At 38.5% G+C, this 14,160-nt stretch overlaps 1 protein-coding gene across 1 annotated transcript in view; it reads left to right on the top strand.

Moving 5' to 3' along the window:
* Positions 1 to 14,160, top strand: part of LOC142350483 (uncharacterized) — a 137,498-nt gene that overhangs the window by 46,134 nt on the left and 77,204 nt on the right. Inside the window, exons 6-7 of the mRNA XM_075402333.1 lie at positions 7,090 to 7,176; positions 10,282 to 10,451. Coding sequence (XP_075258448.1) covers positions 7,090 to 7,176; positions 10,282 to 10,451 — 257 coding nt within the window. The remainder of the gene's footprint in view (positions 1 to 7,089; positions 7,177 to 10,281; positions 10,452 to 14,160) is intronic.

Below are 14,160 nucleotides of genomic sequence, written 5' to 3' on the forward strand. Positions count from 1 at the left end.
TGGTGTTAACATCAGTTCAACCAATTTAGTGTCAAAAACCTCCTCGGTATTTTTTTACCTTTGACTGTTAGTTTCAATGCTGTACGGTGCAAACCAAGTCTATTTCAAAACTATTGGACATCAAAGGGGTACTGCAGGCGGTATCGCACAAAGCTGAAGCCATGGTATCCTTACCCAAAAAAAAATCGGCAACTCAAATTTGGTCACCTGAAGGAGGCCTTTCACATAAATGAAAGATGACATTAGAGTAGTATTAATTGAAGGTCGCCCACTGGAAGGTTTTCTATGACTTGCGCCACCATTATCATTACTCTTGTTGATTGATGGGTATTTCGATGAATAAATTCTGTCAGCTACATGAAGAAGTTCGTTATGGGAGCTATTGCATTCACCTTTTCTTTCGATTTCTGGGACTTGGGTGCTACCGAAACGTGTATTTTTCCCTCAAACACGAGAAGCACAGTTTTGCTTCAGCCACTACCTTGGCTCGTGGATTGTGAGACTTTCCTTTAACTACCCGACACTCCCAGTTGCATTGGTTTCTTTTGCAACCAATGCAGTGAGTAGAGGGTGATGTTGTTGCAGTTGCAACCAGTTTGTATGCGCTTTTTTGCTGTGTGTTGGCAGCGAATGTCCTTGGGGCCACTTTGGTCTTGGTTACTGAGTTGGTGTTGTCCTCAGTTCTTCTTTTTTCAAATGTTTGTTTCATCAAATCAGGTGCCTCGGTCGTTTGCTAAAACCAATCGCTCAAGCTGAGGAGGGTTGGTTTTACCCAATGTTTCGGAACCGAAAAGATTGTCCTTGACTCTTTCATATAGGGCTGCAATGTTTGCCTTTCTGTGTTAAGTAGCGAAGTGTTTTTCAAGTCAACGTTGTATTGAGATGACTTAGAGACCCCCACTGGACTATAGGTTTAAGATCGTTGCGAAATAGTTTATGTTTTTTATCACTATTGTGCTTCTTAAGTGACGGAAAAGAGCTGCGTTTTGTCACTGGAAACTGCCTGTGGCGGGCCAAATTTACGTTCAAGTGTCCAAAGTGCATCTTTATACAGTGTTCCGCAGTATGCAATCTCTGCGTAGCAGTCTTTGTTTTTCCAGTTACTAGAGTTTTTAAGTAAGTCGTCTTGACATAATCAGTCAGTGACTCTGAACTTTATGGCTCTTTTAAGTTTCCCAAACCATTCATGCCACTGCTGGGGGTCACCATTGTGCTGCGACATTTTCCACTTGGGAAGTGTATCGTTCCACTTGCTGGTGAGCGTGTCCGTGAACTGTTTCATCAAATCCCCGGAGTCCAAAGAAGGAGCCGAAAGCGTGGGATGCGGCGGGCAAACCCTACACAACGGGTTCGGAACGGTTGCTCAGTACAGTGGAGGAACGATGGGAGTGACAAAAGTTTGGGTGGTAACAGTGGATTAACAGAAGGGTTTCGGATGCTTGATGTCTTGCACGTGTCTGGAGGAGCCGAGTGATGTAGGGACATGAGGGTTGTATAGTGGGGCCAACGGTATGTTGCTCAAGTTTACTGATGTATCAGCAAGGGGGATTTCATTAGCTTGAACTGATGCCGGAAAGAGCCAGAGGTTGGGATCCGATCAATTGAGAGCTACATTGGTTGATTGGACAAATTTAGTGGCATAAACTTTTTCTGAGGGGCCGGTGGATTTTTTAAGAGTGGTACAATTACATTCGCGGGATATGAAATGTTCGGTGCAGGCGGAACGGCCGGAAATTGAATATTATTGTTTTCCACGGGGTTGTTGACATTTAAAGCGAGTGCTGGTGGTCGTGCGGGAGCAAAATTAAATGCTGGTGGAATTAACAGGAGTTGCCGGGCTATACTAAGGGCTATATAAGGGCCGGGGATGGAATGGCTGGCGTATTTTTGTGCTCCTGTGGATGAGTAAGGGCTTGTGGATGATTTGCAAGGGCATTTAATGGTGTTGAACGAGGAGGACTGACCAAGTTTAACTGTGCCGGCTTGTTTGGCCAGCGTTCTAGTTGTTCGTTCAACTGCTGACCATCAAAAATTATGGTAGCTTGAGGCCGCTGTCGGGTTGAGTACGGGGCGTTCAATTGCGCCATGATACCAAATTTTGTTGGTGGTGATGGAGGTGTATATTAGGAGCTTTGGTTGTTCTTGAATGACGTTTGTTTCAAAAGGTGCTTCTTTAATTACAGGATTTCTATCATCGGTCTCCTCCTGCCTGCTGACAGTGAAGTTGACGATAGCCTCAACTGAACATGTGTATTGAGATCCAAAAGACGCGAGTTAGGAGATTTAGCTGAAAAAAAAAACAAACAGCAACGGCTTGGTGTGATGGAATGATGGAATAGGAAATGTGCAAACTCCGTTCGTTTGAAACATCTGCCAAGTTCCGGCAGTTGATCAATTGACACAAACCCGAAACACTTTTTTTGCTCTTTAAGTTGTTTTTTTTCAATTAACAGATTGCTCAGTTTACATGCGTCGCAACCGTCTGCCAATGATTTTGTCATCAATTCAATTTCTCCAAGGGCTACAGCAGCTACTTGCTCACGATGTTGCTCCTAAGGCTGCTGAGTTTCCAATTCCCTCAATTGCATTTGTTTTTCAGTTTGAAGGCGCTCTCTGGCATTGGGCAGCTCTGCCACTTGTTGTTTTTCAAATTCCTCTTTTTAAATTTTGATAGTTCTTATTGAAGTTGGCACTGGCTTGATATCTTTGAGTAAGTCAAATGCGAGCCCGATTTTAAAAGATGAGATGCATACTGCTTCGCTGTATCTTTTTCTGCGATCGAACAATTGTACAATTGATCTGCAGCTATAGTTTTGCCATGTTTGTTAGTTACAGTCTCGAACCTTTGCTCCAGCTTGTTAAGGGGTTCCTTGTTTGTTTCAATTAAATTATTGAACGCATTTTTGCACTTTACAATCAGACGCTCAATTTTGACTTTCCTGTTCTGCTTATCAATAGGATTGTTGATGTCGCTATATGTGTTACTACGCTCAGCCTCTAATTTGTCCATATTAAGCGATAATAACCTATTTGAACTTATCCTGTAATTTTGCCACGATATTATCAAAAAGGGAATCCAATTTGAAATTGGTACTGTTACCAGTAAACCAATGGTTTACTGCCTAAAGAGTATTTGGCTTAATTAGATGGACAAGATGAGCCATTTGACTCAACCCGAAAGAAGCGTCATTCTCACACGTTCGGAGTTTGAGACGAATTGACCATCGAAGGCACTGGGTTGGTTGTGATGAAAAAAATGGTCAGAACAAAATTTCATATGAAGTCTACTGAAAAAAACCAGACAAAAATAACCCGAAACTCGTGATCCAAAAAAGTCACACCGCCAGTGAGCGGTTGGACCCAGCAACAGCGCAAAACTAGGATGCATTCATGTTACCGAAGGTTTCAGAAAATTCTATTTTTCCAACTCAAAGCGATTATGAAGCCCTTTTTTCTTCGAGTAAACAAGAATATTTTTGCAGACGTTTAGACACACTGTCTTTTACTATGTGATGCTTACAAGATTACAACGCCTGAGCTGATCGTAAATGTCAGGATTTCCTTCTCTGGCGCAACACACTATAGTTTATATGCACTCCTGATACTTTTTAAGCACTGGAATCTTCAAGCACTACATGCTCCCAGTGTGTTAAAGTCTTATTGCTGTTGCTGCAACGACGTGAAAGCGAATTGTGCACTACATCATGCAATGTAAAAGGCGTTTTTGTCAAGAAATATATGACTCCTTTGGAATTGAGCAGTTTTCCGTACTTTCACAGCGCTAGGGAAAAATTCAGACCTGGTAATGCATAAATCTCTTTTTTATAATGATCTTGTAACGCTTGAGACAAAATTTGGTGGCGTATTTAGTGAACGGGCACCTAATATGAAAACTAAAAATTTTTTACAACATACTTTTGCTCAAACGTCAACCATTAGTGACTTTCTGTCTGATTATCAAAAATTTTTCCAAGAAGGGTGCAATTCTGAATTAAATCAGAGTTTTTTTTCTGATTTTTCTTTGCAAAAATCGAAAAACCTCACTAATTTGATTTTTCTTTGAAATCGGCATCTTTTTCGAACTTTATAGTTACATCCGCTTTTCGTAAAATGTTTCTGTAATTTATTAGGAAATTTTAAAACTTGGTCGTTTTTCAAACTTTTATTTCTTTGTTTCGCGCAATTTAAGATGCATGAAGTATTGACAATTCAGATTGATCAAGAAATAAGGCAAATTCTCATCTTTTTGACCAAAATTTCAAATTCGATGTTTTTTTAAAAAAAAATTCTATGTGGGTTACGGTAACCTGTGTGATGCAAACAACAAATATAAATAGGGGATGAATAAATCAGGGGGTTTCTAGATTCGCCGGCTATGCATATTAATTTTACAACATCAGAATGAGTTTTCTGGATAATTTTTACAGTTTTTTGTCTGTGCAGCAACTCGTGACAACCCTGACATCCTCTTCAGTCTGCTCTTCACTGAATCACTTTTTGACGTGCTACTTAATTCGGCATATTCGGGAAAAGGACATCAAACTGCACGTCTGTCTACAAAGGTGTGCTTTTTTGTAAACTTCCAACTGGGTGTTTTCTGAAGTGCGTCAACATTTGGTATCCCACGGTTCTGTCTGTGTCCTGTGGATGTTGGGACTAAAATCTGAGACCGTTTGTTGAATCGTCTCTATGATTTGTAGCGTTCTTCGAGTAGTAAAGGAACAATTCGGCTTTTTTTTAGCTTCTCCGGTGCGTTTGATGTTATAGATATAAAAGTACCTCGGCGAAATTTCTCCATTTTATTGCCAATGAAATGGGAACTCGAATCTCTCATCTAACCCGGATCCAGGTTTGGTCAAAAATTACAGATTAGCGATGAATAGTGGCGAAAAAATTTTTTTCACCGCAAAGCGCCCGCATATTTTAGTGTTGAATGCGGTGAAAGGGGTAAAATTTTGTAAGATTTGCGGTTTTTATCGGTTTTCACCGCATTCACCGGATTTCTTACAAAAAAGAGACTGCCGTACACGTGTTCGAACCACTCGCCTCCTGAATGTCACCAGCTTCCTAATCCACTGCGCCATCTCCCACGTATTTCAATGCAATTTCCTGTTAATTTAGGATAATCGTTAAACTTAGCCGTAATTAGAGGTTTGCAATTTCAGCGGTGAAATTTTTTTTCTCATCGCATTCTGCTGGTAGCGGCGAATTTTCTTCACCGCATTCTGCTGGTAGCGCTGAAAACTTTTTTAACCTTATTCTGCTGGAAGCGGTGAAAAATTTTCTTTAACCGCTTAAGCGGTGAAAAAAACTCTTTCACCGCTTAATTTTTTTCATCGCATTCATCACATTGAGCGAAAATCTTACACTTTTACTCAAATTCACCGCAAGTTTTACATCGTTTAGCAATTTTTAGCGGTGACACCTCGACCCGGGAAATGCCAACACTGGCCAATTTTCATTCATAAAACGCCACATTATTTGCTTTCTTTTAACGATTTTATCACATGAGCTAAGGCTATTTGTTACTAATGTCGGTTCGCTTCGTTTGTTTGGAGCGGCACCAGCATGTTGGTGAAAACAGTCAATCGAAGTTTCAATTCATAATCGAGATTCTTTTGAGGCAATTAACTGTTCCACGTTAACATCTTGTCAAGAAACAAAAGTGCATCAGAATAGCAAATCTAGTAACCTTTTTACGGGTCTTAGTGAAATATCGATCACCAAGAAGTTTTTGAAACCTCAAAAAATTAAGCCCAAAACGAGCGCAATCGATTTAGGTATATTAGTAGGTTCACCAAGAATTCCTTTATTTGCCCTTTTTCTGAGCTTTCTATGTATAATAGAACAGAATTTATGTGCATTTAAAATCGTGTGTTCAGAAACCCAGGCCTAGGCCTCAACTTATGAAAAGACTTTAAAAGTCTAGTATGGGAGGGGAGTGGTCAATATTGACCATGGTTACACGGTCGAGCTTCCTAGTTAAAGTTGAGCTAAGATTTTTTCATGGGTCGAGCTTAAGTCTGAAAGTCAAGCTAAGGTCTTTTCATGGGTCCGCCATCAGTCATTTCATAACCAACAAAGCCGAGTAAAGGTCTTTTCATGGGTCGACAATTAGGCTTTTCATAAGTCTTTTTTTCAAAATCCGAAATTTTTCATTTTCTTATCGCTTCTGTTCATACAGAATCAGAGCCGGAGCAATACTAAATAGCTTTGCACCAGAGCAAGCCAACTTAACAAAACAGTTGTAAAACTGCCAAAAGCCTTAAGATCTTTGTCAAATCTTCAGATAAAGCGCGTCAGCTCGAGTATATTACCACATTACTTGATTCAATGAAGCCAGCTAACTTTAGTGTATTGCTTTTAGTCCCATTAGCCATGACAAATCTTTTTCAAAAAAAATAATGCAGGCTTTTGAGGGATTAGTGTTCCTTCTGAATCGTAAAAAAGGAAGGAGCATACACGCTGACTACGTTATATGCAATATAGCACGGGCTATTTTAATGGCAAAAAAAGCCTTATGAAAAGACCAATGACGGACCCATGAGAAGACTTTAACTCGACTTTGTTTGCAATCATTATGTCGAGCTTAAGTCCAGCCCAAATATTGGGTCGAGCTAAAGTCTTTTGTAAAATTTTGGGTCCAGCTAAAGTCTTTTGCAAAAAAATCTGAGTCTAGCTAAATTTCAGAATGTCTAAAAGTATTTTCATAAAATCTTTTTATAGCTCAAATTAGTCGTATGGCCTTTTCATAGTACATTTGGGTCGAGCATAAGTCTGTACCTAGACCTGCTAAATGACGTAACACTTTCTCGCTGCTCTTATAGCGCATTGCTCATTTACGCGGTAACAAACGGTATATAAATTAGCAAAGAGCAATTGGTTTGAGTCGTAGGTACTGATATCATCTTATTCTTCGGACAATTATCTCATAAAAAGTCATACGATAACATTCCGTGCAAATGAGTTTGCTATCTTGAAAACCTTATAAGAACGTCCTACGAAAAAAGCATGAGTAGACGTTTCTTTCAGAAGTCTTTTTGCTATTGTATAAAATTCTCTCAGTATTTGATATTGGGAATATTTCAGACCGCAGTTCGTGTCCGGCCAATGATTACGCACCACAGTCTCCCGGGGCCTGGATTAGAGGAGTTCAACCGTCTTCTGCAGCTCATAGTAAGATTGTTTAAAACTTTTCCGATTGTGCCCCATTGTTCTGAAAATGGGGCGTGCATAAAGTACTGAGGGAAGGGATGCACAAACGAAAAAGATCCATTTTTTGAAACTGCGCGTTGTTCCGCCTTCATTTAATATTGAATGTGTAGTGTTAGCGGGGCTGTGGCCGGACGTCAAAGAATCAAACTAATCAGCTTGTTTCACTGACGCCAGTGTTGGCGGTGTTTCAAAAAACACCCTTGAGTTATAGTTACTTTGGCACGATATGCCTGGGCTATTCTTTGAACACTGTTGTTCCTTGTCAACAGTTGAAATTTGTCAGAGAAAAAGTCTGCCGTGAGAAGTCTTCCATATCTCAACCATTGGATTAAATCTCTATAACCAACATTACGACTTGGTGTCTCTTAAAGTTACAGTTTTTTAGCACGTGCCTCTGGTACGCTCCGCACCCATTTTTGGGCACCGAAAATCAGAAAAGTTTTAGTCGATCTGTTTTTGTTGAAGTCTGTTTAAAGCCGCTGTTCGCCGCTTTCTCTTTTGCTCGGGTGTTGCTTTTCATGTCGCCGAATTGGATATTCTTGCTTCAGCTGCTGGTGACTCCGTTGAAGATGTTGTATTGAGTTGTATCCTCAATAAAAAGGTGATATTGAAGCTATGGACTCGTCCATATCTACAAGTATATATGACCTGACTTTGATTATGTCTGCTGTTGAATAATGTTTTGACTGCTGTTTGAAAAATGCTGCTGCTTCAGCTGAAGTCATTCTCGATGAACTGTTTGTTCCTGTCGCAAATTATCTGTTAATGTCTTTCGTCGGTGTCTTCTGTAGATTGTTGCTGTGAACTGGTTGTCAACGTGCTGCTTGTGGTGTTATATTAAAATTTTTGCAGGTAAAATGAATTGCTTTTTTGCTGATTGCGTTAAACTGTGTACATTTGTAGATGTTCTGATTCGACTGCTTTTTTGGCTGATTTGCGAATGTCAAATTTTGCATGATCTCTGGAAACATTGTTGTTGCTGGGCTACTCCTGCTGGCTGACCAACTGATGCTCCTAATGTTCACTACCTCATCTAAAACCTCCAATACCTTGTACCTATTGCCTACCATTTACCTGTTTTCCCAAAATTTTAGTTCGTCTCAAAACCATGTTTTGTATCACTTTTGTATCTCTGGTGTTTGGTTTTAACTAAGGCTGTTTAATGTCATCGACCTATACAAAATACTGTTATCCTGTCAATTCAACTCTCTGCTGTGGTGCAATAAACTGAGTATTGTGCATTTGAATTCCAAAACCTACCCAATGTCTATCCAAAATTTGTCTTCCTGTTAAACCTACCTACCTAAATTTTTCCAATTGAAGTTGTTTCTAATGTACGATAAGTAAGTATTGCTGAAATTTGGTGTTGTCCAGTTGCTCTTGTGTTGATGTTGTTGTTGATTGTTGAGTCATCCGCTGTCGAATTGGCTGCTACTGATGTTTCGTTGTTGTCTTGTGAGTTAAAGGTTATTGTGGCGTATTCCTGATTTTTGGTTCTTATGTCGTCGATGTTGTTTCACGTGTCAGTGATTTTGCCAATGTACTCCTCATGTTGATCTTCTTCAAGCTGTGACATCAACTCGTAACTTGTTTCCTCAAACTCCGAAAATGTTTTCGCTGCCTTTTCAAGAACTTTCTTTGCTGCCTTTATGTTACCACAATCAATTCTCTTATGTTTTGCAATTTCTTTGCAATTTTCTCTCCCATCACCCTGATTTTTGCTTTTAAAACGGATGACTGCATGGTTCTGTTCGATATTGCTGTCAGGCGGTTTGTATTCTGATTTGGTTTTTGGTTTGTTCAATTGTTGAGTGTGCTGAGGGCCTTTATTTTCGGGTGGAGGGTTTTTGTCTTTGTGGTTAATTCGTGGTCTTTGTCTTTGCCTTTGCCCTTGCATTTGCCTTTTCCTTGAGGTTGATCGTTCTGTCTTATTTAGGGGGGTCACCAGAAAAATCTGTGCGGTGTTCCGCCTCAGTTAATATTGAATGTGTAGTGTTGGTGGTGAGGTGGCCCGACGTCAGAGAATCAAAGTAACTAGCTTGATTCACAGACGCGAGTGTTGGTGGTGTTTCAAAAAAGACCTTGAGTTAGGGTTACTTTGGCACGATATGCCTGGGCTACGGTTTGCCCACTGTTGTTTCTTGTTAGCAGTTGAAACTTTCGTGAGATTTTCTTCTCAAATCTTCTTTTGCTACCGTGAAAAAAATCATTCAATTCCTGACCATTGAATTACATCTTTATAGTCAACCTTATGACTTGGTGTTTTGTAAAGTTACAAATTTTTAGCACGTGCCTCCTGGTAGAGATACAAAACAATTGTTGGATCTATTCTGTTCCCCCCCCCATTTTTATGACCCCGGTGCATTTTTCTTACATAGTAACATTCTATATAACAACATATAATTTGTAAGTGGGAGTCATTAAAACATTGGGGGCCGATACGGAATAGATCCCAATTTTTTAATTGTTTTTAATTCTTGATATGAATCTATGAGCAGTTTGATTATAGTAACACTTTATAACACTTTGCTAACGTGCGCAATGCATTCCATGAGCTATCCAGGTTTTAAGTTTCAGTCTAGCGCTACAACCTGGGTTTTCTTTAAAAAGTGTTTTAAAGAAACTTTTACATTGTCACTTAAGAACTTCCGCTCTTTTCCCTACTTCAGAAAACTACTGTTTGAAATACAAGATCTTGTCAGATTTTTGGTTTTTAAATGGTTTTTAACCTTTAATATGTTTGTGTTTGTTCTTTGAAGTACGAAGGCTTTGATAGAGTTATCTGCTTTGCAAAATGAATTTATGGATTACTTTCTTACGTTTCTAAACAACTGAAATTGAATGTTCCTATTGTTTAAAATAATAGACGACGAAAAAACAGAACATTACAAACATTTCTGGAGCTGCGAAAAGATAATTTTATACTTTTCTAACAACTTTATGTCCATTTTGCTTGGTGTCCTTATAAACAGATTTGGTAGGCAATTTTTTAGGGCTTTGCTCATATGAAACAGCTGTCCTGGAAACTTTTTGAGCCAACAATTATATATTAGAGAATTTTTTCAGCACAATCCAGAATTGCGATATCAGAACGAGGCCATTGCATCAAAGTTCTCGTGGAGAGATATGGGACCTCTCTAATAGGATATGCGGCATATAGAGACAAAAATGGGTTGAGTTGGTGCATTCCATTCCAATATTCCGACACAATCGAGTTTATTGACGCAACTCAGACGGTTAGTGGAGATATTTAAAAACGGGAATTATCCGAATCTAAGCTTAAAACGTGACCATCTATTGGGATCTAAGCTTATTTTTTAAACTTTATTCGTGTTGTATATAACATTAAATGTGTGTATATAACATCAAAAAATCTGGATGTAAGGTATGGGGCATGGGAAAGCGACAGAATAAATCCAAAAAAATTAAAAAGTGGTTTGAGGAAAAATCATCTGAATTTCTTTTATGAGGCGCCCAATCTTTTATGAGGCTTCACCATTGTGGAAAAACTGCTTCTGAATTATTATTGAACGACTTTTTCGTTGAATCGTGACTGAGTAAGACCAGACTATGAAATTCGCCTAACCAGACGGAGTTCGAGTCCTTCATTCGTTCATCCACTATTGATAAAATATTGTGAATGTCACAAAAGTTTTTTCTCACTTTTTTAATGAAGAATTGATGGAGCTAAACCAAAAATTTTCAAAAGGCGCATAAAAAATCTTACTGCATGAAAAGTCTTAGTTGTGAATATAAGTTAAAGTAATAACTGAATATTCACTATCACCTATTCTTATTCAACTATACTTAAATGCATTAAAGAGGGTCCGACTCCACATGCCTTCTTTTTCTGTCTGAAAAAATCAGTTTTTGTCATTTCGTGGGTCCAACTCCACTTTCCTTCTTTTTCTGTCTGAAAAATTCAATTTAGGTCATTTTGAGGGTTCAACTGCGTAATCCTTCTTGTTCTGTCTGAAAAACTCAGTTTTTCTCATTTGTGGGTCTAACTCCACTTTCCTTATCTTCTTGTCTGAAAAAATTCAATTTTCGTCATTCAGTTGTTCTAACTCCACTTTCCTTCTCTTTTTTTCTGAAAAATTTATTTTTGGTCATTTTGTGCGTCCGAATTCACTTTCTTTCTCTTTCTGTCTGAAAAGCTCAGCTTTGGTCATTTTGTGGGTCAGACTTCACATTCATTCGCCGTCTGTCTGGAAGAACTGATTTCGTTCAGTTTGTGAGTCCAACACAAAATTCCTTCTTTTTCTGTCCGAAAAAATCAATTTTGGTTTTTTTGTATGTCCGACTGCGCATTCTTTCTTTTCATGTCTGAAAAACTCACTTTTGTTCATGTTGTGTGTCTGACTGCACATTCTTTCTTGTTCTGTCTGAGAAAATCATTTTTTGTCATTTTGTGGTTCCGACTGCATATTCTTTTTTGTCTGAAACATTCAAATTTTGTCAATTTGTGAGTCCAGCTCCCCGTTCCTCCATTTTCTGTCTGAAAAATTCAGTTTTTGTCGTTTCGTGGGTCCAACTCCACTTTCTTTCTTTTTCTGTCTGAAAAATACACTTTAGGTCGTTTTTTGGGTCCGACTGCATATTCCTTCTTGTTCTGTCTGAAAAAATCATTTTTCCTCATTTTGTGGTTCCAAATCCACTTTCCTTCTCTTTTTGTCTTAAGCACCCATTTTTGGTCATTTTGTGGGTCCGAATTCACTTTCTTTCTCTTTCTGTCTGAAAAGCTCAGCTTTGGTCATTTTGTGGGTTAGACTTCACATTCATTCGCCGTCTGTCTGGAAGAACTGATTTCGTTCAGTTTGTGAGTCCAACACAACATTCCTTCTTTTTCTGTCCGAAAAAATCAATTTTGGTTTTTTTGTATGTCCGACTGCGCATTCTTTCTTTTCATGTCTGAAAAACTCACTTTTGTTCATGTTGTGTGTCTGACTGCACATTCTTTCTTGTTCTGTCTGAGAAAATCATTTTTTGTCATTTTGTGGTTCCGACTGCATATTCTTTTTTGTCTGAAACATTCAAATTTTGTCAATTTGTGAGTCCAGCTCCCCGTTTCTCCATTTTCTGTCTGAAAAATTCAGTTTTTGTCGTTTCGTGGGTCCAACTCCACTTTCTTTCTTTTTCTGTCTGAAAAATACACTTTAGGTCGTTTTTTGGGTCCGACTGCATATTCCTTCTTGTTCTGTCTGAAAAAATCATTTTTCCTCATTTTGTGGTTCCAAATCCACCTTCCTTCTCTTTTTGTCTTAAGCACCCATTTTTGGTCATTTTGTGGGTCCGAATTCACTTTCTTTCTCTTTCTGTCTGAAAAGCTCAGCTTTGATCATTTTGTGGGTTAGACTTCACATTCATTCGCCGTCTGTCTGGAAGAACTGATTTCGTTCAGTTTGTGAGTCCAACACAACATTCCTTCTTTTTCTGTCCGAAAAAATCAATTTTGGTTTTTTTGTATGTCCAACTGCGCATTCTTTCTTTTCATGTCTGAAAAACTAACTTTTGTTCATGTTGTGTGTCTGACTGCACATTCTTTCTTGTTCTATCTGAGAAAATCAATTTTTGTCATTTTGTGGTTCCGACTGCATATTCTTTTTTGTCTGAAACATTCAAATTTTGTCAATTTGTGAGTCCAGCTCCCCGTTCCTCCGTTTTCTGTCTGAAAAATTCAGTTTTTGTCGTTTCGTGGGTCCAACTCCACTTTCTTTCTTTTTCTGTCTGAAAAATACACTTTAGGTCGTTTTTTGGGTCCGACTGCATATTCCTTCTTGTTCTGTCTGAAAAAATCATTTTTCCTCATTTTGTGGTTCCAAATCCACTTTCCTTCTCTTTTTGTCTTAAGCACCCATTTTTGGTCATTTTGTGGGTCCGAATTTACGTTCTCATTTTTCCTGTCTGAAAAAGTCATTGTTGGTCATTTTGTGGATCAAAATCCTCATTCCTTCTTTTTCTGTCGGGAAAAATTGACTTCGTTCAGTTTGTGGGTCCGACACCACATTCCTTCTTCATTTGTCTGAAAAATCAATTTTGGTAATTTTGAGGTTTCAACTCCACTTTCCTTCTCTGTCTGTCTGATAAACTCAATTTTGGTCTTTTTGTATGTCTGACTGCACATTCTTTCCTTTCCTGTCTGAAAAACTTAATTTTGGTCATTTTGTGGTTCCAATTCCACTTTTCTTCCTATCATGTCTGAAAAACACATTTGGGTCAATTTGTGGATCCGATTGCGTTTTCCTGTGGATCCGACTGCATTTTTTCTTCTTTTTCTGTCTGAAATTCGATTTTGGTCAATCTGTGAGTCGAACACCACTTTTCTTCTTTTTTTTTGTCTGGAACATTTTGTCAATTTGTGAGTCCAGCTCCACTTTCCTTGTTTTTCTGTCTGAAAAAAAAATCAGTTTTTATCATTTCTTGGGTTCAACTCCACTTTCCTTCTTTTTCTGTCTGAAAAATACAATTTAGGTCATTTTGTGGGTCTGACTGCATATTCCTTCTCGTTCTGTCTAAAAAATCACTTTTTGCTCAATTCGTGAGTCCAACTCCACTTTCCTTCTCTTTTTGACTGAAGAAATCTTTTTTGCCATTTTGTGGGTCCAAAATCACGTTCTTTCTTTTTCTGTCTGAAAAAATCAACTTTGGTCACTCTGTGGGTCAGACTCCAAATCCCTTCTTTTTTGTCTGGAAAAAATGATTTCGTTCAGTTTGAGGTTCCGACACCACATTCCTTCTTTTAGTGTCTGAAAAAATCGATTTTGGTCATTTTGAAGATCCACCTCAATTTTCCTTCTCTTTCTGTCTGATAAACTCGATTTTGGTCTTTTTGTGTGTCCGACTGCACATTCCTTCTTTTCCTGGCTCAAAAACCTAATTTTGGTCATTTTGGGGTTCCAACTCCATTTTCTTTGCTTTCATGTCTAAAAAACTCATTTTTGGTCT

The sequence above is a fragment of the Convolutriloba macropyga genome, chromosome 12 (assembly GCF_964194025.1).
Source record: "Convolutriloba macropyga chromosome 12, txConMacr16.3, whole genome shotgun sequence".
NCBI classification, from domain to species: domain Eukaryota; kingdom Metazoa; phylum Xenacoelomorpha; order Acoela; family Convolutidae; genus Convolutriloba; species Convolutriloba macropyga.